Source organism: Rhinatrema bivittatum, chromosome 16 (assembly GCF_901001135.1).
Source record: "Rhinatrema bivittatum chromosome 16, aRhiBiv1.1, whole genome shotgun sequence".
NCBI classification, from domain to species: domain Eukaryota; kingdom Metazoa; phylum Chordata; class Amphibia; order Gymnophiona; family Rhinatrematidae; genus Rhinatrema; species Rhinatrema bivittatum.
Window position 1 is genome coordinate 18035385 of NC_042630.1, and position 25585 is coordinate 18060969.

At 54.5% G+C, this 25585-nt stretch overlaps 2 protein-coding genes across 5 annotated transcripts in view; both read right to left on the minus strand.

Moving 5' to 3' along the window:
• LOC115077996 (rho guanine nucleotide exchange factor 15-like) overlaps positions 1-2062 on the minus strand; it is a 67469-nt gene extending 65407 nt beyond the window's left edge. Inside the window, exon 1 of one of the 4 annotated variants that reach the window (XM_029580514.1) lies at positions 1844-2062. The gene's annotated coding sequence lies outside the window, so the exon portion shown is untranslated. Of the gene's footprint in view, positions 1-1493; positions 1818-1843 lie in introns of those variants that run through there. The other 3 variants (XM_029580511.1, XM_029580513.1, XM_029580520.1) reach the window with 3 other exon arrangements.
• A 10464-nt stretch (positions 2063-12526) lies between these two features.
• LOC115078351 (multifunctional procollagen lysine hydroxylase and glycosyltransferase LH3-like) lies at positions 12527-24417 on the minus strand. Its single transcript, XM_029581248.1, is given in 20 exon segments — positions 12527-12699; positions 13274-13399; positions 13590-13736; positions 13986-14090; positions 14471-14536; positions 14803-14916; positions 15119-15260; positions 15359-15484; positions 15696-15800; positions 15905-16026; positions 16326-16457; positions 17252-17353; positions 17452-17463; positions 17465-17550; positions 17648-17711; positions 17944-18056; positions 18190-18353; positions 20597-20733; positions 21430-21521; positions 24274-24417. Coding segments are annotated over 20 exon segments (2211 nt in total). The 5' UTR covers positions 24374-24417; the 3' UTR covers positions 12527-12543.
• Between the last annotated feature and the right edge of the window lie 1168 nt (positions 24418-25585).

Genomic DNA, 25585 nt, shown 5'->3' on the forward strand with positions numbered 1-25585 from the left:
GTTCACAAACCCTGGGGGGAAAGAGGCGGGAGTGTCAGCCATTGTCCAGCGACACCTAATGACTGGGTTTGGAGTCCACGTTGACCGGAGAGAGCCGCAGTCTTCCGGCCAGGACCGTCTCCAAGCTTGCTGGTCCGAGCTGAGCTGGAATCCCAAAGGAGGAGCAGCAGGAGAATAGCAGATTCCCCCCCCCCCCCCCCAAAAAAAAAAAACCAAAACCCGCATCTTTCTGGCTTGTGACAGTCGAGTTGTTTCCATGGCAACCGACAAGATGCCAGGCAGGATGGAGGCAGAGCCACCAAGGAGGGGAACGAGGAGCCGGGCTTCAGTCCTGGCCCCCCCCCCCCATTCCGGTTCAGCTAGGCGCAGCCATCGCTCGGCTCTGGGTCAGAACGAGACCCCACCCCAGTCCAAGGCGGCGGCGGCAGTCACTTCCTCCCGCCCCTGCACACTCATTCCTTCCAGGGTCACTCATTCGAGTCACTCCTAACGTCTCGGGCAAAACTCTCCCCCCCCCCCCCCCCTGCACCAACTGGTTCTGATTAGCAAAGGAAAAAAAAACCCGAACATGCATTCAGGAGAAATCCCAGCCGGAGCCGCAGACAAGGCCCCCTGCCTGCAGCAGGCTCAGCGCCGGGCACGCGGGCCTTCTGGCATCGCCCATTACAATCCCCCGAGAACTCTCGGCTAGGTCGGGCACAGCGCCCCCCTCCGGGCAAGGGTTTCCTGCCCCCAAAACTCTGGCCCCTCCAGGGAACCGCTCTGTTTGCCTAATGGAAGCACCGGCCCCGTGACATCGCAAAAGGTCAAGCGTGGGAGAATGCACCCCCCCCAATGGCCGCTCTGAGAGAGGCGAGGCTCAGAAGCGCCCCCTCGGGCCCCATCTCCAGCCCTGCCACCCACGCTCTCCGTGCATCAACCTTGGGGGGGGGGGGGGGGGGTTGAGTCACACCATCTCCCCCGGCTCGGTCACGGACTCCGTGGGTGGCCATGGGCTCCGTGCCTGAGTTCCAATCCCAGCTCGGTCACTGACGGAGTGCCCTGGTGGCAAGTCCCTTTACCGCGCCATCCAGTGCCTCCGTTCTAAGCCCCCGGCTCAGCCGCCGCCTCCCTCCTGCCGGTTCACATGAGACAATACGAGGCACAGGACCATCCTTCGGAATAATTGTGAAATACCATCCCTACCCTGCGAGTAATTAAGCACAGGGAGGGCAGCAGAGAAGGGGGTACCTGTACCCCAGTCCCATTACAATTACTGCCAAGGAGGGGCAGCAACAACAACTGCCCCCCCCCCCCCTCGTTCTCATTCAATGCGTGCCAAAGCCCTCTCCTGCCCCACGCTAGGCCTGTCCCTTCTCCTCCCACGGCCGGCCGGAGTGCACAGTTATCCAGTCCGGAAGAGACAGAGAGAGGAACACCCCCCGTCCATCACTGAAGCCCGGGGCGGCGCGTGGCGTGGACCCCCCCGTGCCCCGTTATCACCGGCGAGTCACCTTGCTGCAGAGGCGGCCTCAGCATCCCTGCCCCAGGGCTGGCTGCAGCGATCAGGGGTGGGGGTGGGGGGGATCCGGGGTGCCCACCGCTCTTACCCTGCTCCCCTGGGGCGGCTCCTCCGCGCTCCGGACGGCAGCGATGGGCCGCTTCCCTTTGTTGGAAGCCGAGCCCGGGGCTGCCTATGGGAATCCTGGGCTTGGTGTGCGTGTGTGTGAGAGAGAGATAGAGGGAGGGAGGGGAGGCGCCGGGCACGTCTCCGGCTCCTCTCCCACCTCCCCCTCCACACACGAGAGATAGGGAGGGAGGAGAGGAAATCGCAGGTAGGAAGGCGGGCCGCCCCCATCCTCACCCTCTTCCAAGCTTGCTTTTCCGGTAAGGGGGGGGAGGGAGAGGCTTTCCTGCGCTTCGCCGTGCCCCGCGTGTGGCAGGCAGCACAGCGCTATAGCCGCACGATCGTGATGATTTCCAAAGCCCACTCAGCATGATGCAGTTGCACCGGACGAGGCTTAGTTCTGGGCGATGATTAGTCTTCACGTCGCACAGTTCTGGGTACGCGGCGCTGTACGGCGGCAGAGCCGCCCAGGGGACGCTTATCCTCACGGCCGAGAGCAGAGGAGGCAGCGTGCGCGGATTGAGTTGGAGAAATGCTGCCCTCTATTGGCGGCCGCGCTGATTGTAGGCGTCTGTAAAGGAGGTCCCCTTCCCCTTCCATTGTGCTCTCTACCACCACCACCACCCAACTGGGGAAGCTCTACCAAAGAAGTAGGTTGGCAGGCAGGGTCCACCCAGTAGCCCAATCCTCCTCCCTTGCAGGTTTCCAGGAAGCCCAGGCAGGTTGGGAGGGGGCACTGGTGCACAGCAGCGATGATGCTGGTGCTCCCCCTCCTCCCCATAGCTACAGAATCAGGGGCCGCACCACTACACAGGAGGTGCGGGGTGGCAGTGAAAGGGGCAATAGCAGTATTGGCTTCCAGGGGCAATTTTTTGCCACCACGCTGAGGGGGGGGAGGGGGGGGTGGTCATCTGTGGTGGCTGACAGATAGCACTGCGATCCAAACTGATGCAACTCCAACATTGCCCTCTGCATCAAGGACAGGGGATGACAGGAAAGTTGAGTCAAACAGTTACCAACAAGGTTGATGAAACAGATAAGTATGGGAAAATAAGCGTGGGAGCTTGCTGGGCAGACTGGATGGCAGACTGGTCTTTTTCTGCTGTCATTTCTCTGATCCCTTTTCATTGGGCTAACTTAATACATTTGTTGTGACCGACTTTAGCGGACTGTGTTCCCTTTGTCAGGTCAGTGCAAAATGAGCCGGGGATGATACCTCACTCTCGACCTGTGACGGCGGGCTTACCTAGTCTGCCCATCCGCCCCACTAATTCAGCTTTACAATTCCCCCCCAGTCTCTCAGAGAAGCCCCTGGGTTTTTTCCAGGCTTTCATGATTTCAGATAAGAGTTTGTCTCTACCATCGCCACTGGAAGGCCATTCCTTTAATAGGTCACAGGACAAAGTGGGTTCCATTTACCATCAACGCTGTCTCCTCTCAGTCATGCAGTTTGTAATCCACGCCACCACCTTGGCGCCCACTCCCAAGCTTCTCATTTTATTCACGAGCCTCCTGTGCCGGACTGTATCAAAATCCAAGTAGATCACATTGAGCGCTCTTCCTCAATCCACTTCTCTAATCACCCAATCAAAAAAAATCAATCAGGTTTGTCTGACAGGACCTTGCCCTGGTGAATCCATGGTGCCTCGGATTGAGCAACCCACTGGATTGTAGGGAGTTCACTATCCCCTCCTTCAGCAGAGTCTCCATTAATATCCCCAGCACCGAGGTGAGGCTGACCGGCCGCTAGTTTCCAGCCTCCTCTCTGCTCCCACTCTTGTGAAGCGGGACCACCACCACCGCTCTTCTCCAGTCTTGCGGCACCACGCCTGGAGGTAGGGGGCAAGCACCCATAGGTAATGGGGGACGACTATTCCTGTCCAAATCCTTCAAGGCATCTCCCCCACTGCCCCTTCGTGTGCCAGAGCTACATCCTCTAGTGGTGCCAGCTCCAGGGCAGCAGCAGTAAATCAATATTTAAAAAAACAAATTTAATCAGGGAGCCTCCTGCAGCCCTCGTGCACTTCCCGCCGCCCCCAGGTTTCCATAGCAACAGGAAGCCCCACCTGTGAATTTTGTGTTAAAATCTTGAGGAGCTGCCACCCTAGAACCGGCAGCACTGGAGGAGATGAGCCATGCGGCAGCAGGCCCCGATTTAGGCAGGGCAGCAACAGAGATGCTCCAGTCCCTATAAACGTTTGGCACCCCTGCCCCTAACATCTGGGACTGGGGCAAGCAGGCAGAGGCGAGCGGCTGACAGGTCCTCACCTGCCAAGCGCTTCTACGTTTCTCACCCTGGAACTCCTCGTCTTTCCCCTTCAAAGCTATGTCCCCCTGTGGCTAACACTATCATCCTTCCAGTGCCCGCAGCCCGTACGCTCAGGGTCAACGCTCCCCCCGCATCCACTACACCCATCCAAAACACGGCTAAAATGTGCCATTTCCTTCTGTTAAGTCACCAGAATCCCACCATTTTCATCCCCTCCTCCTTAACCTACTGCAACCTGCTCCTCCCAGATGTCTCTGCCACAGATCCATCCAACATTCGCCACATCCATGCTACCCCTCCCTCTCAAGTCAGCTCCAGCTCAGGCTCCTCTCACCTTCCCTCTCCCACCACCCCTCCTCCCGACCTCCACTCATCACCTAGACCCTTTACCAACACCACTGCGTTTTCCGCCCTGCTTTATGGTCCCCCTTCGCTTGCCTGGATTACATTGTAATCTCCACTGAAAGATCAGGGCTCCTTTGTCACCCGCACACTGCTTCCAGCCCGAGGCTAGGGCAGGCCTTGCACCTGTGGAGCTGCAGAAGAACGCATGAGATCAGGTTCAGATTTCTAGCCCGCTCCATCTCCAGCTTTCACCAAGCTCAACCACCACCACCCCCTGTCCCCTCAACGCTGTGCGCAGGTCGTGAACCGCGTGCCCACAAAAATAAAATAAAATAAAAATCCCGCTGATGTGCATTCGCAGCGCACAAATTTCAACTCCGCTTAGAAAACATTGCACAAAAGAAGTGTTTTGGGCACGTGGCCTTTCAACAATTAGAGGGAACCCTGACCACCACTCTCTCCCCCCTCCACTCCTCTGCTTTCCAAGCTATAGCCATAAAAGAACGAACCCCCTCTTCCTAATGCAATCTGTTCATTGCCCGGTACCTGGGAGATCTTTCTGCGCTGAGCAGATCAAGGAAGCAAAGCCTGCAGAAACCGACCCCAAATGGATTTGGTCGAATTAAACGCTCTCCCCTCCAACTCATTTGCTGACCTTTAATTCCCCACACATTAGGACTGGCCTGGTGGTGGACACTGCCATGGAGTGGGAGCTGGCTTGGAGTCTCCTCCTTCGTGGGTGGGCTGGGGATGCTGCGGAGGAGGCTCTCTCAGCCACGAAGGAGAGGGGAGGGGCTGGTCATCACCCAACAGCAACACCCCGTGGCCGAACTCAAAGTCCCAGGGTTTCAAAGGGAGAATGCAGTTCGTGGCTCGAGGGCTGTGACTGGATCAAAGGTCGGGCTCCGATGCAGCTCGATGAGCAAATACCACTGAGGGGCACTCCTAGGAAAAAAAGATCTGCACCCACACGCAGGTTTGTTATAAATCAGACTTTACTGAAAAAATCTTCATATAAAAACAGACTCCCGCCTTCACCAATAACTTAAAAATGCATTTTGTACACAAGCAAGGCAGCGGGACATCAACTTCAGAGACAGAAAATGATCGCTTAATCCGATGCAAATGAATGAGAATGAAACCCCTCCCCCCTCAGGCTGAGCATCTCTAGTGCTCCATGGCCACAGGGGCCCACCAGGCTGTTAGGATGCAGGGCCGCTTCCCTCACTGTGGGGACGGGAGGGAGGGGGTGAAAATCAGTGGAAGTGGGAGAAGCAGAAACCGAAAGGTTACCAACAGTCAGTACCATTTGCTGGTGGCAGAAAAAATAAAATACATTTGATGGCTGTGACCATCGCCGTGGGCTCAGGCTCCATGACCCAGGTCTCTGCCTATAAAAAAAATAAAAATCTGAAGACTTTTCACAGGCCCTACGCACGGATGTGGGCTTTGGGAAATTGCTAGGGGACAGGTGCATCCCGGTGGCAGAGCTCCGCTGAAGATCGCCTGCTTCGTAAAAAACAGTAGTCGTAGGAGCTGGTAACCCTGCCGCAGGACCAGAAGTGGACAGGACCCTGCCATCGCTTTCCCTCCCTCGTAAAGAGCAACCGGCGGAGGGAAAGAAAGAGGCCACCCCCCTTTGTGACCCCTCTGCCGCTCTCAGAAGTGCCTGCAGACACTTACAGCCACCGTGGAAGCCGACCTCGCGTACCTTCCTTTTGCACTGGGGCCTGTCCTTCAGCTCACCAGGGGCTAGGGAAATCGAGCGGCTCCGACTATCATCATCACGGCCATCTGGGAATACGAGCAGTGCGCTCGTCCTTCCTGTCTCCAGATTATTTATGAACGTGAAAGCACCACTCCTAGTGCAGATCCACCGTTTCCCTCTGGCCCCTGCCAGTTACCACTCCACACAAGGATATTGCTTCCTATCCTACGACTTCATTTCCTGATGAATCTCTCCTGAGAGACTGTGTCAGATCCAGATACATTTTAATTAACTCTCTCTTCTCAACAGGATTTTGGAACCCCCCCCTTCAAAACGTTCTAACCTAGGCTCTGCCCTGCGAATCCGTCTATTCAGATTGGCCAGTAATTTTGTGCGTCGGAATAGCTCCTATGACTTAGCTCGGCCCCAATGGCCTGTAGTTTCCCCGCTCACGCTGGAGTCCTTTTTAAAAACAGGCATGATACTGGCTACCCTCCAATCCCGATTTGAATGCAAGAGATTACCAGCAATCAGTCTGGTAATCTCTTGCAAAAAAAACAAAACACTCAGGGGTGTATTCCAGCCAGTCCCAGTGATTTTTTTTAAGTGTGTCGATTTGCTATCTTACATCATCCCTGTTCAACATGATTTGATTCAGTTCCTCTGAATCACCCCTCCATTATCTCGTGGTCCACCCAACATCCTCACAGGCTGTGTGTTTCAAATCTACCTGAAAAAAAAATTAATTTTCAGGTTTTGCCTCACTGGGCCTGCCTTATTAATCCTTTACTTCTAACTTGCCAGCATTATGCTCGTTCCTATTTTCTTTATTTGGATCTACCTTCCACTAAACATGTCCTTTTGGTTTTAAATAACCTCTTCTACTTCACCACTTAACCATGCTGGTAGTGGCTTTTTCTTCTCTCTGTATGTCTGGAATACATTTAGTCTGGGCTTCAAAGATGCTGTTTTTAAACAGTATCCATGCCCCATGCTAACTTTTAACCTTTGCACCTGTTCCCTTTTAGTTTTATTTTTCTAATTTCTTCATTTTATCAATCTCCCTTTATACAGTTAAATGGAACTGTGGTATTTTTCTTCAATGCTCTCCCTTCAAATTTAACATAAATGACTGAGCACTCTGGGAAGCTGCCCACTCCTGTAACTTCTTACAACAGATCCCGCATCCCAGTGAAGATCAGATCTAGAGTAGTCGCCTCTCTTGTTGGTTCTAAAACCAGCTGCTCCATGGAGCAGTCATAAGGATAGAAAAATTTAATCGTACCTGTTAAATTTCCTTTCCTTTAACCCTGCTCGACCAGCACAGAAGTCAGCGGCTGCATTTACTTATCGTTGGAAGGTCTTACAGAAGAACGGGAGCAGTCTATCTCCATTCTGGCTAGTTTCTATTTCTACTGCTCCCCTCCTATTCCCTGTTGGAATTTGGGACAGGGATTGCTACTGGAGGATTCCCTCAGCTTCCAAAGGGAACGTGTAGTTTCAGAGGGAGTTATTCCACTCCACTGCTTTGACATATGGATACTTGCAAGTGACTAAAGTTGCACCACTAGAGAGATTGTGGTTCACTGGCTCCCTCTGCTGGCAGATTGGCATAATACCATGCATCTGACGTGGTCGAGCAGGATTCAAGGAAAATAAATTGACACGCAAGATTACATTTTTCCTTAATTAGGGGGGTAGGAGGGGATTGAGGGAGGGCACACTGATAAGGAGACAAATTCAGGCAAGCACACAATGATTTCATAGGGACACTGTCCCTGCAGAAAACTAGGGCACAAAAAAGAAAATTTGTAAGATGTGCAGGACTGGCAGCAGGTGTTCCTGTCCATACTGGGATCATTCCAGACCAGTGGGTTGTGTATCCCTACCAGCAGATGGAGTCAGAGAACAAAACCTTTGGACACTGCTACGTAAGAGAGAGTGCCACCTGCAGACCCCCAGTATCTCTCTGACTCCAGCAGATGGTAGAGATGCAAACCTGCAGTCTAGGGTTTAGTTTAAAAAAAAAAAGTGTAGTTAGTTTAGATTAGCTGAGTTGAGATTTTGCTCCCCGAGGTGTTAGGCACCATTGCGGGCCATCGCTCCAGTGGAACTGGGCGCCGGAGGGTTACACACCCCTGACTGTGTTTTGCCCACACCCTGCCCGAGGGCCTGACAACCAGAGGCTTCTGGTTCCCTCGGCCTCCGAAGCTTTTCCCGGTTTCCTCTGGTCCTGCTGAGGTTGGCTAAAGTTTTTATTTATTTTTTTTTTTTTAAATAAAAAGTGATTTTATCAGAACCTAAGACGTTCCTCAATTAGGCCTCAGGATTTAGTCGGGGCCCGAGTGGGAGGAGACCGGTCAGTGCCTGGGGCTCCCTCTGCTCTTTCGGGGTGCGCGCTGGTTCTCTCTCTGACGTCCCGCGGTGTGACGCTTTCGGGGCAGGCAGCTATGGGCCCCGGAGCCTTGTTCCACCAGCAGGTGGCCGAGTGCAGCTCCTGTTTGGCGGGTGCCATTTTCATCAGAGCTCTCCCGTGGTTTGCTGCATGGCACCAAAATCCAAGATGGCCACCTGCCGCGCTTAGGGTGCGGCAGGGGGCAGGTTGGATTCTCGTTCCTTCTGTGTTAACGGCGGGTTGGGAGAGGAGGGGGCCGCTCAATTAGGCTAGGCCTCCGTTTGGCCAGGGCTCCTGCCCTCATGGTGCCAGGAGGAGGGTGGGGGGAATTCCCCTCCCCTCCCTTTCCCCTATGGAACTGGTTTGCATGCATCTGGCCGACGCTGTACAGCCCGAGCCCCTACAGGCGGTGGGGGGAGTAGCCTATGGCCTTCTCGCCTGAATTTGTGCTGCTTCTTCAGCGGGCCTTTTTGGCCAATCACAGATCTGGAATTAGAAGGGCAGTGGAGTGTTCGGCGGACCTGTCCAGCGGGGGATCCAAATGTTCTTCTCAGGATCCTCTGTTGCTCCTGGGGCTCTGTCAGGCGCGGGGTGACCCGGCCTCCTGCTATGGGGCGCTGTAAGGTGGCCCCCCAGACACGCAGGGGATGGACCTGGGATCTGATCCCTCCCCAGCCCTGCGAGATCCCGACACAGATGACCCGGCCTTGGATGGATTCCCAATCCCGGAGGGGGGGGGGGGGGGGGTGACCCTCGAGTTGGGCGGCTGTTCAAGCTGGAGGAGCTGCGCCCATTGATTCCCCAAGTTTTAGAAGAGTTGGGGGTTAAGGTTTCCCCAGGAAGAGTCGGATAGTGAGGGAGTCAATCGGGTGCTCGATGGTCTGCGATGACCGGCAACCGCCTTTCCCCTGCCCACGAAGATCAGGATGTTGGTGACACGGGAGTGGGATTCTCCTGATTCCGGCTTGAAAGTGGGCCGAGCGATGGCAAAAATTTACCCCCTCTCGCTGGAGACCTTCTGAAAGTGCCATGGGTGGATGCGGCTGTTTCGGCAGTCACAAAGACGACGACAATCTCTGTGGTTGGGGAAGCAGGGCCGCAAACTGGAAATTCAGCTGAAGCGTTTGAGGTCTCCACGCGGCCGCGTACGCCGGCATGATGCAGCGAGCCTGTCTGGGTTGGGTCCAGAAGGTTGTGGAGGCGGTAGCAGTGGGAGACTCTCTGACCTTGCAAGCCGCCCGCCTTGAGGCGGGAGTGGCTTACGTGGCGGATGCTCTCTATGATTTGGTTTGCACCCCTGCGCGTAGCATGGTTTCCTCTGTGGCGGCTCGCAGGCTTTTATGGTTACGGAACTGGTCCTCTAAGGTGCAGCTCTGTAATCTCCCCTTCAAGGGAAAACTCTGGGGTGGATTTGGACCAGTTTGTGAAACTATTGGGGGAGACTTAAGGGCAATAGGCTGCCAGAGGCGTTTTCGTTCTGGTAAGCCTGTTCCTCCCCCTGGGTCCAGGCAAAACTCTGGTCGTCTGCAGTCCTTTCGTGGCTCATCCAGGCGAAGTCCCTGGAGGACTGCGAGAGAGATCTCTCCAGAGAGTGATGACCACCCTACGGTCTCTTGGTTGGGTTATCAATCTGCAGAAGAGCCAGTTGGTACCCACACAAGCATTTGCGTCCACCAGTGTGCAAAGTATGCCCGGAGAAGAGGTTAAATTTGGTGCACCATGCGAAGCACTATTTGAACCGTTGAAGAGGGCGTCATTGAAGGATTTGATTCTGAAGACGGTGTTCCTGGTGGCTGTCCGGCACGGAGAATTTCAGAGCTGCAAGCCTTATCCTGTAGAGATCCTTTCCTGAGAATTTAGCAGGACAGGGTATCCTTGAGAAAACAGTTTCTTTCTTCATGGCCGAAGTGGTCGCTTCTTTCCATGTCAGACGATGGATCTTCCAGCTTTTCCGGACTGGTCCCGTGATTCCTCCCGGGAGAGGGAGCTGCATTTGTTGGACGTGCAGCGTGTCCTTCTCCGCTATCTGGAGGTTTCTAATGCTTTGACAGTCAGACCATCTCTTTGTCTTATTTGCCGGAGCCAAGAAGGCAGACAAAGCATCGAAAGCTACCATTTCTTGATAACTTCCAGAATCTATCGCTTCTGCATACATTTCTAAAGGAAAGCAGGCTCCTGTGGGGTTGAGATCCCTCTCCACAAGGGCACAGGCAGCCTCCTGGGCAGAGTATCAGCTTCTCTCTCCTCAGATTTGTTGTGTGGCTGTCTGGTCTTCTTTGCACACTTCCACCAGATTTTAAGAACATGCCATACTGGGTCAGACCAAGGGTCCATCAAGCCCAGCATCCTGTTTCCAACAGTGGCCAATCCAGGCCATAAGAACCTGGCAAGTACCCAAAAACTAAGTCTATTCCATGTAACCATTGCTAATGGCAGTGGCTATTCTCTAGGTGAACTTAATAGCAGGTAATGGACTTCTCCTCCAAGAACTTATCCAATCCTTTTTTAAACACAGCTACACTAACTGCACGAACCACATCCTCTGGCAACAAATTCCAGAGTTTAATTGTGCGTTGAGTGAAGAAGAACTTTCTCCGATTAGTTTTAAATGTGCCCCATGCTAACTTCATGGAGTGCCCCCTAGTCTTTCTATTATCCGAAAGAGTAAATAACCGATTCACATCTACCCGTTCTAGACCTCTCATGATTTTAAACACCTCTATCGTATCCCCCCTCAGCCGTCTCTTCTCCAAGCTGAACAACCCTACCCTCTTTAGTCTTTCCTCATAGGGGAGCTGTTCCATTCTCCTTATCTGTACCTTCTCCATCGCAATTATATCTTTTTAGAGATGCGGTGACCAGAATTTTGAGGGCATCCTTTGGGTGAGAGTGTTCTGCGTGCGGGTCTTTCGGAGGCCCACCCAGTGTAGGGTGGCTTGGGTGCATCCCACTGCTCTAGAATGATCTGAGTATGTACAGGAAAGGAAAATTGGTTCTTACCTGCTAATTTCCCTTCCTGTAATACAGCAGATCATGCCAGAGGCCCATTATCCCTTTCCGACTCCGAAAGACTGGCTGTGAGCGTTTTAGTATTCTGAAGGAATGATTGGATTTCTATTGAACAGCAGGGCCGGTGGCTTACCGGTGTAGGTTTCGTTGGTTTTGTGCGACCTAGACCACTGGTTAGTTGGGAGGGCTTGCCCTTGGTTGAAGTTTAGTTTCAAGAGCTTGGGTCAGGCCGATGCTGAGGGTCTGCAGGTGGCACACTCTCTCTCATGTAGCAGTGTCCAAAGGTTTTGTTCTCCGACGCCCTCTGCTGGTGGGGAGGCAAAACCCACTGGTCTGGAATGATCTGCTGCATTACAGGAATGAAAATTAGCAGGTAAGAACCAAATTTTCCTGTATCCCCATCACAACTCTCTTGCTCTGGAAGAGCCTGGTTAAGAAGCTTCTCCTGAAACTGAGCAGGCAAGGGGGTTCCTGCCTACCCTTTTCTAGGTAGGGCAGCCACGTAAGCACATGGTTTCCGATGTTTGCCAGGTTTAATTAATGGGAAACCTGTCTGACCTCTTGCCCCCGCCTCCCTCTCACTTACAACACACAGGGAGGGGACAGGAAAGACAAAACTTAGCTGGAGAGGATCCCCGCCCGCTCTGTCAGGAAAGAAGGGGCATCAAAGTGCAAGAGGAGTAATTTCAACGTTAGACAAGGAGCTCGGAAACCTGCTGGGTTCTAAGCCCGGCTCTGCTATTCCGTGTGATCTCAGGGTCCGTCACTTTCTCCCTGTGCCTCAGTTCTGGTCAGGGCTGATCCTAGGGGGGCCCAGGATGAATCGGTCCCTCCCACCTGAGACTGACAGCTGGAGGGAGGCCTTCATGGGACCAGGTGTCACTGTAGCTGCCGAGGTCTCCACCTCCACTGACACTCAAAACAGGGGGGTGGGGTACTGGAGCAGCTTGGGACCCTGCAAAGTACTCGGACCAGGGCCCATGTCCCAATGTCACCCACTCCAAGGATGGTCCCGCTTCCCAGTGCCTCAGCTCTACTCCCCCAGCTCCGTCACCAACTGTGTGTAACCTCAGGGGAGCCACTTTTATCTCCCTGGGGTTGTCTTCCAATCCTGGCCTGGGCAGGATTTTCTTCCTTCCTGCAAGGTTTTCACAGTAACAGCAGCGTGCCCCGCCCCCTCCCGCCCCACCCCCTCCCTCCCCCAGACTCCGTTAGGGGTCCACAAAGGAGACCATGATGTAGCGTGTGCCAGCAGTGGTGGGCAGCCCCTCGTGATAGTGGGTCAAGCGGCCGGGGTGCATGAGTGACCAGCCCTTCCTGGGGGACTCCACTTTACAGTTATAGCGCAGGAACCGGCAGCCACCTCCCTGCAGGAAGAAGAGAAATGCAGCCATGAAGACCATCCCTTCTAACTCCTCTCACCCAACCCTCCCTCCCCAATTAAACCTCATTTCCCGTCACATGCCACGGTCCCTTTGCACGAGCTCTTGCAAAGCTACATAGGAAAACGAGAGCAGACGGAGACCGAGAAGGTCCGTCCAGTCTGCCCCGCCCGGTGCCCAGGGTTGTAAAACTGTTCCACCACAGTTACCACCCGGCGTCTCCCTTCTTCATGCCCTGCCTCCAGCCACGAGCCATCCTCCCCGCGCTTATCCCAGGCTCTTCTGAGTTCTGCTCCCGTTCCTGACCTCGCCACATCTTCCGGGAGGGCGTCGTGGACACCCACCACCCTCATTCCGTGTCCCAGGCAGCCATGCTCCTTCTCCTATCCCCTTAACTTCTCCTCTCTCTCTCTTGTAACCCCTGCTCGTATCCCCCATGTCTCCTTCCCCTATAAAAGGAGGGGAGCAGACTCCCGCAGCAGTGCTTGCTCTGTCCAGTCTGTAACAGAGCGCTTCAAGGCTTCCTCACGTGCCGGGAGGTGCGGGGGGGTCCTCTCACCTCGTAATCAATGCCCTTCCGGTTCAGGGCAACGTTAATGGTGAACGTGGAGGAGTCATGGTGTGGCCTCAGGAACGGCTGCTCGTCAGGCCGGTATCGCACAATAAAATTTAGGACGGCTTGGGCCTGAGATGCAAAGATCGGGGCGAGCAGAGAAAGGGAAAGATAAAAAAAAAAAAAATTAAACTCAATAAGGCAATGACCGAAGCAAGGGGGAGAAAATTCCAATTTAAAAGCAGCCCCAGGAAGGGGGCGCCCGGCCCCAGCCCAGTCACGACAACCTCCAGGTTCAGATCCCATCTCCCCAGGCCCGTACCTTGGTATAGTAGCCGGGGTACAGCTTCTCAGTGACCGGAGCGATGTATTCCTGCAGGAACTTCAGCCACTCCCCCTCGAAGCCCACCTGGTTCATGTGGATATCCACGGTGGGAACGTTCTCGTAGCCGCCGGCCAGACGCTTGTCCTGCAGGAATCGGAGCAATGGGGAGGGGGAGTGAGGAACCAGAGAAGCAGGAACTCCCCTCCCCCACCAATAAGCGCGACGTGTCGGCAAAGAGAGCCACCTGGCAGCGCGGGGCTTTATCTGGCAAAATTATAGAGCATGGCCGCCAAGACCATGGACGGGGGGGGGGGGGGGGGGGGGCTTTTATAGCACCCCAGAAAAATGAAACCCTGGGCCGCGGAGGCACCTCGTCCCCGCTCCCACACTTACCTCATGCTTGCCCCCGGACCACTGGCCGTTGTTCTCCATCTCCTCCACGAACTCATCACACATTGTGTCCGAGAAGATGGGGAACCAATACACATCTGGGCAGGGCTGGGGGGGAGAGAGAGAGAGAGAGAGAGAGAGAGAGAGAGAGAGTGAGAGATCAGCTCAGCACCCCTGCAGCCTCAGATCTCCCCCACCTCCTAAAACTTAGAGTGCTAGCCGCAGTGCGCCAGGGACTCTGTCCAACCTCCCCGCAGTGTGTACGGAACACAGGGGAGGCTGCTGGCCACCCAATTATATCTTAGGCGGGCAAATGTATTTGGTTAGCACCGAATATTACAGCCCAGTGTTTCAGGACATTAAAATTGGCTTTTAACTCAAATCTAACCACCTGGCTGTGATATTCGGTGCTAACCAAATTCATTTGCCCTATCCTCAGCCTGCAATCGGCGTGGATGTTGTAAAGGCGACCCCGGCAGGAAGTTTACCTGTTCATAATAATTCCCCTCAAATATTTTGGAGTAATTCTCATGGATGTATTTTTCCTTCCAGTCCTGAAACGTAAGAGATGAAATTTACAACTCTTGACTTTACCACCCCCTTCCCTGCTCAGCCTTTCAAGAATTCCCCTGGGATTTTGCCCTCATGCCACCACTCGCACATGCAGCACTATACACAGTGAACAGAGATATGACTGATAAAACTCATGTCAGGCAGCCACGCTCAGCAGCGCGCATGTGATCTGTCCCCTCGTCCCGCACTCTCTGCAAGCTGCTCCCGGCCCTGCAGGGAGAGCTCCATGGAAGGGGCGTGCACGCACCAGGGGGTTCTCGAAGATCTGCCAGAGGTCACTGTGCAGGTGAGAGGTGTTGTAGCGAGCTGTGGAAAGCAGTCTCCCAAAGTCATCCCTGTTACTGATGTGCAGGAAGACGCTCTGCAAGAGAACAGAAAGCAATGCGATAGAACCAGATGGAGTAGTTCATACAGAGGAGTGTGAAAGTGCGGGGTGAGAAAGGGTCACTAGGTTTGTCTGTCTGCCATACTGCCAGCTCCCTTCCCCCCCCCGGCCTCCTGTGCTCGTGGAAGAAGAAGGGACCGAGCTGCGAGTCTGCCATTACTCTCCGCCTCCTGCTCACCTTCTCCCGCACGGATTTACAGAAGGCCATGTCAGGGTCCGTATGCTCCATGGTGAACACGTTCTTCCCCTGCAGCTCCTGCCGTAGCGTCTCGCCTCTGACCAGATATATCTGTGTTAAATAGGGGACATTCCACACCCCACTAGAGGGTAAGGGGGGGGAAAAACAAAACAGAGTTAAGGGTCTTCAGGGAACGGAAACGCAACAAAGAGAGAGCAAGCATTAAAGGGCAGGCCGTACACTCTCTTGCCCTGCACGATGTCCACATAGTCCTCCGAGCGAGCGTAGTACCCCTCGGGGCTGAGAGCCCCCCAAAAGTTAGACCACAGCTTCCCGTGCCGCGACATCATGGGGGCAATCACCTTCCTGGGGAGAAAAGAGAGAGGGGAGGTGGTGAGAGTGAAGCCATCTAAATGGTGGCCCCGAGCAGGAACCTGGCAAGCAGGGACACCTCCTCGTTTCCGATTTATAAGCCACCTCTCCCCCCCTCCCGACCTTCTATCCATCTACATCTCCGGCTCCGACGCCCCTGAGCGGGGGCTCAACCTCGGGGGGAGGAGCACGTCCACTCACTCACTTGTTCTCTTGGATCAGAATCTGCAGGATTTCTGGGTTTGTGATGGCGGTATCCGCGTCGAGGCTGAAATAATAGTCACAGCTGGGGTCCTGCCGACAGAGGTCCCTGAGGAGAGGCAAGAGGTGAACGTCAGGGAACAGGCCGGAAAGACAGACAGACAGAGACTGGGCCCCGGGAGTCCCCGGCTCTCTCTCTCTCTCCGCACTCACATGCCCATGTCTCGGGCCTCTCCCTGGCCCAGAGCCTCCTCGGGCCCGATCAGTTTTATAGCGGGGAACTTCTCCTTGTGCCGCTCCCAGAAGTCCTGGATGTGGTGCTCATGATAAACTTCCTGCAGGAGACAAAAACGTCCGAGGCCTCAAGCTCCAGCGATAAACGATGGTAAGAAATTAACCAACCAATCGCACAACTACCCCAAGCCACTGGCCTACGAGTCATGCAATTACCTAACCAACGCAAGTACAAAAAAAATACATATATATTAATAGAAATACAACCCTCTCGTTTACGTAAATACAGCATAACATATAGGACCGGTGCGGTGGTCGCAGTGCGAACGGCAGAGCTAGCCGTCCCCTCCCCCACCCCCAGGGAGCTCCGGACTGGCTCTCACCCCTGCACCCTACTCACGTTGTTGTGAATGAAGAGATGAAGCTTGCTGCGTGGATAGTCCAGCGTCAAGAGACGCTCCAGGAACTGAGGCAGGAAAGGGGTGGGCTGCTCGATGAAGACCCCCAGCAGCACGCGGGGGTAAGCATCCTCCTGCAAACCCGGAACAGGGGGGGGGGAAAGAGAGTAACAGATTCAGGTCACTTGATTTGTGCGATAATTTGCTGCCAGAGTAATAGAAAAAAATACACAAAGTGCTTAATATTAAAAAAAGAGACGATATTTCACAGAATGGTAGTAGCAGTAAGTTAGATTTAGAGAGGGCCATCTGTTATCAGGAGCGCGTCTGCAGGACTCCTATTGGCACTGCATCTCCTTCTGTACAGTTTGCAGGCCCGGAGTTAGGCCTAGGCAGCTGCCTCCGGCACCACATTCTTAGAGGCGCTGGAGTGGCGCCGCCGCCCATAGCTAAACCGGAGCCTGCGGCCGCTGCGCCACTTCTCTCCTGTGCTGGCGCCTGAAGAAAAAAAAAAAAAAAATCAGCGGGGAGCCCTCAGCAGCTCCCTGCCCACCTCCTCCTCCTGAGCGGAGTTTTCTTCGTCTTCTGGCGCTGCTACAGGAGAGAGAAGCAGCGATGTGGCCCCAGGTGAGGCGGGAAGGGGGGGGATCTGGGTCAATGAAACTCCCTCTGTCTCCATCTGCTGGCAGGGAGGCAAAACCCTGGATCCGGGTACGTACAGGGAATAAAGTTTTAATAAACGAACGAAAACAAAACAGGGAAGGGGAGAAGAGCAAGTGATAGCACACGAGGCCAGAGGGAAGACAGGCAGGTTCCCCCGTATCGTACCCACCGATCTGAACACGGCGGCTGTGGGTGCCTCACACCTGAAACACAAAGGGCTTTAGCTGGGGGGGGGGGGGGGCAATCCCCTCCCTCTCAGGCTCACCTTAAGCGCAAAGATATCCAGCAGGTCCTCGTCACACACCTCGCACCCCCCTTCATAGGTCCAGGCGTTGGGGATGTAGTTGCCCAAGTAGTTCAGCTGCAGCTACACGAGGCAGGAAAGAGCACGCGTGGAGGTGAGACCCGGTCGTCTTCCTCCCGCCATCCTCCCAGGCACTTCCCCCCCCCCCCTTGTGCGGTTACCTTAGTGGGGGCCGTTTCCGTGAATGACCACGGGGAACGTGTCGTAAGCCACGTTCCGGGCACGGACGCGGGTCTTCTCAAACTTCAAGACAACCTCGTCTGAAAGGGAGAGGAAGACAAGGGTGACGGCCGAGACCGAGACACAGACACGCAAAAAGAGAGCGAGTGAGAGATCCCCCCCTTCCCTTTCACTCACCAAGGGCTCCATTTAAATTCTGGAAGATTTTTGATTTGTGGTCTAGGCTGATCCCAAACTTCTCCTGAAAAAAACAGCGAAAGAGAAGAAACTGTCAGGAGAGAGAGAGAGAGAGAGAGAGAGAGAGAGAGAGATGCTCGCCTGGCCCAGCACTTCCAAACAACCCCCCCGGCCGCGCACCTGTCCTAGGCCAAACACGTCCCTGAAGACTTCAGGGACGTCCCTGAAGCCCTACACCTACCCAACCAAGCAATCCCAGCACCTGCCCAGCCCCCTCCCACCCCCCGCCGACTCACCCTGAGCTCCGGATTCACGTAAACGTGGGAATAGAAGAGCTGGTCGTCATCGTCGTCTTTAAACTTCCACTGCTGGACAATCTTCTGCAGGTAAGGGGCGTACCCGATGAAGCCTGCGCACAGGGGGCAAGAAACGGGCACAGGGAACGGTGAGAGGCAGGATCCAGACGCAGGAAGGGGGCAGTGTGTGAATAGTGAAGAGAAGGGGAGGTTAGGGGGAGAGGAGCAGCAGAAGGGAAAGCCTACCTCCAGAGTTGAGGAAGCGCTTGCCGGAGCCGACGGGCGGGTATTTCTCGGCCAGCGACCACTCGGGCCAGCAAAAGCTCTCCGCGGAGAAGACCACTTTGCTCTTCAGCTGCTGGAACTTCCAGAGCAGCTCGATGGGGCTGCCGGCAAAGAGCACGTCGTAGCTGGAGGGAGAGGGAGCCAGAGAGAGCGAGAGAGAGAGTCAGGCCGGCCGCGGCTGGCCCCTGGGAGAGCAGCGCTCGCAGCCCCCTCGGCTTGGCAGACATAAAACAAACAGACAGACAGAGGCAGAGAGCAGCAGCAGCCAACCTTAGAAGGAAAGGAGAATACATTATCTGGGGGCAGACGAGGGCGAAGGGGAGATGCTGTGCAAAAGCCAGAAAAGCTGAGAAAGAAAGTCAAAATCTTTCCACAAAAGAACGAGCAGAGAGTCCAGATAGATAATCTTGGGGGGGGGGGGGGGGGGGGTCAGGAAATACTACAACAAAATCCGTCGTATCCTGCGAGCAGGCCAGAAATGTAACGCGATCCGAGACAAAACGCCCCAGAACCCGGGAACGCTCTGCTCTTTTCCTTCTGTGCTTAGCAATGTTTTCCATCCCCCCCCACCCCCCCCCCCCCTATATATTACTTTGGCAAACACACGGACAAACTGTCAGGCCAGGAAAATAGCCAAGGTCTGACAGGGAGAGACGCCGAGCAGCTGCTTCTATAAGATCCTGAGAGGACTTGAACGGGTAAATGAGAATCGGTTATTTACACTTTCAGATAACAGAAGGACAAGGGGGCACTCCATGAAGTTAGCAGGTAGCACATTTAAGACTAAACGGAGAAAGTTCTTTTTCCCTCAACGCACAATTAAGCTCTGGAATTTATTGCCAGTGGTTAGGGCAGTTAGCGTAGCTGGACAGGTTCCTGGAGGAGACGACCATAAACTGCTATTACTCCAGCTGACTTGGGGAACAGCCACTGTTTATTACCAGCATGGGATTTGTTGAATGTACATTGCAAGATATTTGCCAGGTACTTGTGACTTGAAGAGGCCTCTGCTGGAGACAGGATGCTGGGCTCGATGGACCCTTGGTCTGACCTAGTTTGCCAATTTCTTATGTTCTTGCTCTAGCCACCAAGAACTGGTCCTATTTACCCGCTGCCTGTAGCGGGTATTTCTCAAAATCTAATCTAGAAAAATTGTTTCAGAAGCTATTCCTAGGCCGGACCAACGGCAGAGGGGCAGTGCCGGGCGCCGCCGTGTGGAAGTCCACAGTTTGACTCCTGGATCAGCTGGGGCTCCTGAGGGGGGGGGGGGGGTAGCACTCACAGCCCTAGCAGAGCCATCGTACAACTGCGACCCTTACCGGTGCCTGGGATAGCCGGCCACAAGAGGGGTTAAACGGGGTAACTAAGGCGTGTGGGGTCAAACCCAAGCAGGGGCCGGTTCCGATTGAGCTGAAAGCCCAAAGAAGCAAGAGGAAAACTGCAAGGCAGCTCCTTCCCCTCCCAAAGCTATTTTCTCTTCCTACAGCTCACAGACAGCGGCTTTTGTATCTTTGGCACTGCTTCCCAGCAGCTGCAGCCCCCCGGGAGAAGGTGGCGTGACGCGCTGCATCCTGCAGGCCCACGCATCCCAAGCAGTATCGGCAGATCTGCTCCTGGGCCGCTGGACAGAAATACAAACGTTTCCTTGAGAATTTGTGGAAGTGTCCATACCAGAACGACGGGAGGCAGAAGCCCATTCGCACAAGAGACGTACAGAGAGCGGAAATGAGAGGGAGGCGGAGCGCGACAGGAGCAGCGCGCGCGTGCGTGACAGACTCGGAACAAGTGTGCGAGTGACTCCGACGGAGAAGGGGGGGGATTTCAATCCGTCCATGGCGGCCCTCGCCCACCGAGTGTGGAAGGCCTCAACGTGAAGGGCAGAACGCGAGCTAACTGTGGGGGCTGTCCCTACCTCCCCACCCCAGCTTTCAGGCTTTGCCGCTGGTGCCGACGTGCACGTGGAGGCGCCCTGGCCTGCTTCCCACCCTGCGTGCGCTTCCCACCCTGCGTGCGCTTCCCCCGCAGCGTGGACCGGCCGCTGCCCCCCCTCCACGAGCGCGTGGTTCTCAGCGAGGAGCGAACTCGCGCGAAGGGGCTCACGGCAAGGCCCGCGATGATCCTTCTTACGTTTTTCCATAAATTCTGCTTTCCCTGAAGGAACGTCGGGCGGGATAGCAGGAGGTGAGGCCAAGGACGAGACAGCAGCCACCAGATACCCCAGAAAAGGCAGAGAAATTAATGCTTTTTGAGCGTTAACAGACGGCGGCAGCATCCTAGCAAGCCTTATACATAGGATAACCACACTGGCTGAGGGAGAAGAGCACGGCACATGCTGGGTTCATGAGGAGGGGGGAAGAGAGGAGCTCACCTGTCCACAAACAGGAGGATGAGGTCTTCCTGGTCAGCGTGCTTCTTCAGCTCCTGTTTCAGCCAGCGAACCTTCTGCCCTCCACCCACAGTGCGGGCTACGTCCCCTCCCTTCCACGTCTCTCCCAGGCCCAGGGTCTGCCGAGGGGGGGAGAGAGGGAGTCAGCACCGGGGTGGATCACGCCCAGTAACCATGCCACCAAACTCTCTCGCCCAAAACGGGTCACTGCCAGCAACGATGCCTCAGGTAACATCCCTCACCCCCAACTCCCGACCGGGCACTCTCAGCAAAGCTGGGCAAGGCAATCTTGCTCAAGTCCGCCAGCCGGCTGGGCACGCCAAGCAACGATTCCCTCACCCACACCCGGCACCAGGCAGTGTGCCAGTGACAATGCCCCCATGCCCACACCAGGACCCAACAGGACACTCCCCAGCAACAATGCCCCGGACACCTTCACCCACCCTGGCACCCGATGGGACAGTCCAGATGATTTTGCCCACACTGGCATCCAAGTCACTCCTTGGAATGGTTGCCCCCAGACGGCCTTGCTCATACAGGTGCCCCCCCCCCTCTGGGTAACTCTCAACAACAATGGCCCAGATGAAACCCCCCCACCCACCCCAGTATTACTCCTAGCAAGGACGTCAAGCATGCCCAGGGACCAAGGACAGGGGTTGGGTTTCAGCTCAGTGAAAGGACACACTGAGGGGCGTTTCCTTCCACCGGAGAAGGAATGAAAGTGCCACCTCCCGGACTGTCAAAGGGCCCTCATGGGGCTAGACAGGCGAGAGCCAGAGACGGCCACGCACAGGGAGAGGCGGAGAGACGCATACCTTGACAGTGTAGTTGAAGTATCTGGCGGAGCGCAGGAATCGCTGATACCCTTCCGTCTCCTCAGTGGCAACTGTGATCACCAATAACTTATCTGTGGGGCAAGGAAAATAAAAGCCCTTGAAGGTGGGAAGAGGAGGCTGCCACGCAGAAGGGGGAGTCCGGATTCAAATCCCACTGCCACTCCCTCCTCAGGTAACCAACTCAGGGCCTCATTTAACTAACCATAGACACAGAATGGGAGAAAAGCCCAAGAAAATCAGGCCCTCAGATTGTGAGCCCTCGAGGGACGGGAAAATACCAACGGTACCCGAGCGTAATCCACTCTGAAGTGGCAAAAGGTGGAATACAAACATTACATCAAAATGGGGGGCGGACTCCCTGCAGGGTGGAACAGGATGGGGAAGCTCAGGCCGATTCTCTCTGGTGCAGACATCGCTGGACAATGCAAATGGATTGGCTGATGGGGGCAGATCCCGGACATGCTCCAGGCAGCCCATCACCACCAACACAAGGATGCCTGTCCCACCATTCGAAGGCAGTTACTGACAGAGCCCACACCCTTTGCACCAGATGAAATTCTCTCCCTGCAGCAGTCAAGAGTGTAAAAAAAAACCCCTGAAATTTTCACCAGCAAACAAGCAGATGTGACCTGGGGGTTACAGGGCAGACATTAACATGTGCAGCTGCAGGGAGGCACAGAGCCGTATGCACGGACAGCACCCGCGGGGCTCCATTCTGATTCACAGGGACAGATCAGGAGCACTTCAGTTTGTCACGGAAATTTCAGATGGCATAATTTACAACAGAGGGCAAACTGCAATTCTCCTGAATGACAGCCATCGGGGGGGGGGGGGGGGGGGGGGGGGGGGGGGGCTGTAAAGAGACAGGTAATCAATCTAAGGATTTCTTCACCATAATCAGGAACAGCTGCTTCGTAAGAAGTAAATAGGGATTCACATATGCAGGAGAGAGTGTGGTGTTTTGGAAAAAGAAGGACGAGGAGACTAAACTGAGACACAGGAAGCCCATGGGAGTGGAACTCCGAAAGAGACCAGACGCTGGCGAGAACCATTCATTAGGGATATGTGAGACGGCTCACGTACCCGTCCCTGAATAGCACGGGCAATGGCAGTGCAAGCCACACGCACCAGTCGCAAGTAAGATTCTCAGCTAGAAACTTGGAAAGCACCCTGCAAAGTTATTAGGATTAAAAATTGTATGTATACACACACAAGCACTGTTACTGGCAGAAGACATAGAAGCCTGCACAATGCTCGAGCTGTGGTTGATGCTCCCAGTATCTGGCTGGGAATGCACACCTGCGGGGCAGAGATGCTGGAATGTGTACCCTGCCAGCTCATGCGGCACACCCAGCCCGCGCGCCCCTCCCTCCATTCTCCCTCTTCTCTCTCTGGCTGTCTTTGATCTCTCTCCCATACTCTGAGAAGACAAAGGGACACAGACTGGCACAAACATCTGATGGCCCGATCTGGAGCAAACACTGAAGCTATGACCTCCTCCCTCATGAGAGAGTAAAATCACTCCTTAATGTCGCAGCTCAGTCTCTCCTGCTGTAATCTAAGCTCTTTATTCTTTGTGCTTCCTAAAGCACGGATGGGGAACAGTCATTCCCTGTCCTCGCTGTAATCCCCATTTAAGTAGGGCAAGAGTATCTCATCATCCCTCGGTTTTTTTTCTTCTTCCAGCTGAGTAAAGCCCACACCTCTGCCCTATATCTATTTCTCTCTACCTTTCCTGCTTCCTTTGGATTGCCCCCTTATTGTCAGGGGGTTCAGAAGGTGGAACATATATCCACAGCTATCTGAGCCCTTGGCTGGGAGATGAGGACTGAAAGGAGGAGGATGAGCTGAACTCTTCTTCTGGCTGCGAGTCACGTTATCAGAATCCCTGGAGTATTTTATCCTGCCTCCCTTGAGTCCACTAGTATGCAACTGGCAGGGGGAAACTGCTTCCCCAGTGGGGAGGGAGAGGCCTTTGGTCTGCTGCTGCATGGAGAAAACTTTCTAGCTGTGAAGGGAGTCATTCAGCAGGGTGAGTTCCTGAGGGGCGGTGGAGGATCTGAGTCAGTGGACGTTTTTAGGCATAGGTCAGGCACACGTCGGTCTGGGACTACTGATCAGGTCCAGTGGATCCTCCCAGGAGGCAAGGGATGGACTAGATCTGGGATTCTAACAATAGAACAATTTGTCCTAAAATACTAAGGCAATATTAAATGATACCTGCTTCTTCAGGGGAGGCCCACCAGTAAAATAAAATCCACTGATAGCTTCCTTTCAACAACAATAAACTAAAGACTTCCAGAGTCCCCTTCCACCTCGCTCTCTCTGTGACTCTAGTATAGGAGCAGGGAACTTTGGGCTTTTAGGACCCTAACTGGTCAGGATTTCAAGATATCCCGAATGAATATGCCCGAGATAAATAAGTAAATCTATAACTTCTAAAGTACTACTAGACATGCACAACACTGAACAAATATACAGAGACAGCCCCTACTTTGCATACGATTGACGCTGTGTACATGCAAATCTCTTATATTCATCAATCCTTAAAACCCGACCTCTTATGGACCTTCAGGGACCAGAGTTGCCCATCCCTGCACTAGACTGAAAACCCCTGAAGTCCCTTTTAGCTCAGGACTTTTGTTTCTTGACCTGGAACTACAAGTCCCAGAATGCACTTGGGGGTTGCAAACTCTAGGCTTGGCTGAGCCCCTGATGACCCTTAGCTCAGTCTGAGCCCACCCCCTCCCGTTTATCTTCCTATAGCGGCGTGGGCAGAACGTCAGCTCTCGCGGATAGGGACCCCCGCGCGTATCTTCTTACCCGTATTCACGGCTTCTTTCTCCGGAGAGCCGCCGCGGCCAGCAGCTACCTGAATTGCAGGGAGCAGGAAGCAGAGAAAAAGACTTCCCAGACCCGCCATCTCCCCGCTGACAATAACCCAGACGCGGGGGAAACGCTAACTCTCATTCCCAGACGCCCACAGCGGCCGCCCACTGACCAATCACAGTCCGCGCAAGGAAGACTAGCGCTGCCCGAAGACCAATCGCGACACGCTTCTGCACCTCCACGCCCGCCCATCAGCGATGGACGGACACCTGATAAAGCCAATAGCGCCGCACTGCTCGAGGCCCCCGCCTCCACCAATGGGAAGGCTTCTAGGGGCGTGCCCTCGGCCGTGGAACGTTCCCGAGACGGGGCTCGGGGCGAAGTTTTTTGAAAGCAGGCTCTGTGCCACGTCAGAAAAGTCATGTGCAGGGGCGGGGCTTCCAGGAACCACGCCCATCGCGCTGAGGGGGCGTGCCCTGAGCCCCTGTAGGGACTCCCGTTCGGATCCCTCAGGTGCGGGATTACCAGGCGGCTGAGCCGGTCCTGGCTTTAGATCTGGTGCATGTGGAACCCAGTAAAACCAGTTCTGGGTCAGCCTGTTCCCTATCCCCCTGTCTCTGGGCGCTGTGCAGGGGAGCTCATGGCGCCATCGAGGCCCTTCCTCACCGCAAAAGAACATTAGCGTAGGCCCAGGAGAAGCAGTAGCGTTGCAGCCAAGAAACTCCCTTTAGAGTGAGCTGGATCACTGATGAAGGGAATATTAGCGCACAAAAAAGCAGTCAAGAAATGTATTCAATAGGAAGCAGGGTATATATTTTAGATTTTGAGCATTTATACAGTAAGATGCTCAGCTACATTAACAGAGGCCATGGGTGGGAACTGAGTTTGCAAAGGTCTTGGCTCGCAGCCCTGCGTGAAAGGGCTACCTGCATATCACCCATGCCCCAAATGGGAAGAGGTAGGTGCATTATTTCACCATGTGTCTACTCTTACCAGCATTTTCCTAGGGGCAAAAAACAGTGTTTCCTAGGATGTAGCAAGATGAACTTAGGACCAATGGGTTATGCTCCCCTGCCCGTAGATGTAGACAGAGTCATTTCAAAGCTGTTGTCAACCTACATTCTCCCCCGGAGTAGTTCTCCATCTCCAGCACATGGTAGATGTACCTCTCCTTAAGGGGATTGCTGTACTTTTTAAAAGGAGAAATTTTACATTTAAATTGGAGAAAAGACTGAGCCCTGCTCTCCTGCAGTGATACCTAAAGGTCCCTCCCCCAGCTGAGAATTCCTGAGGTGATTTCCAAGAT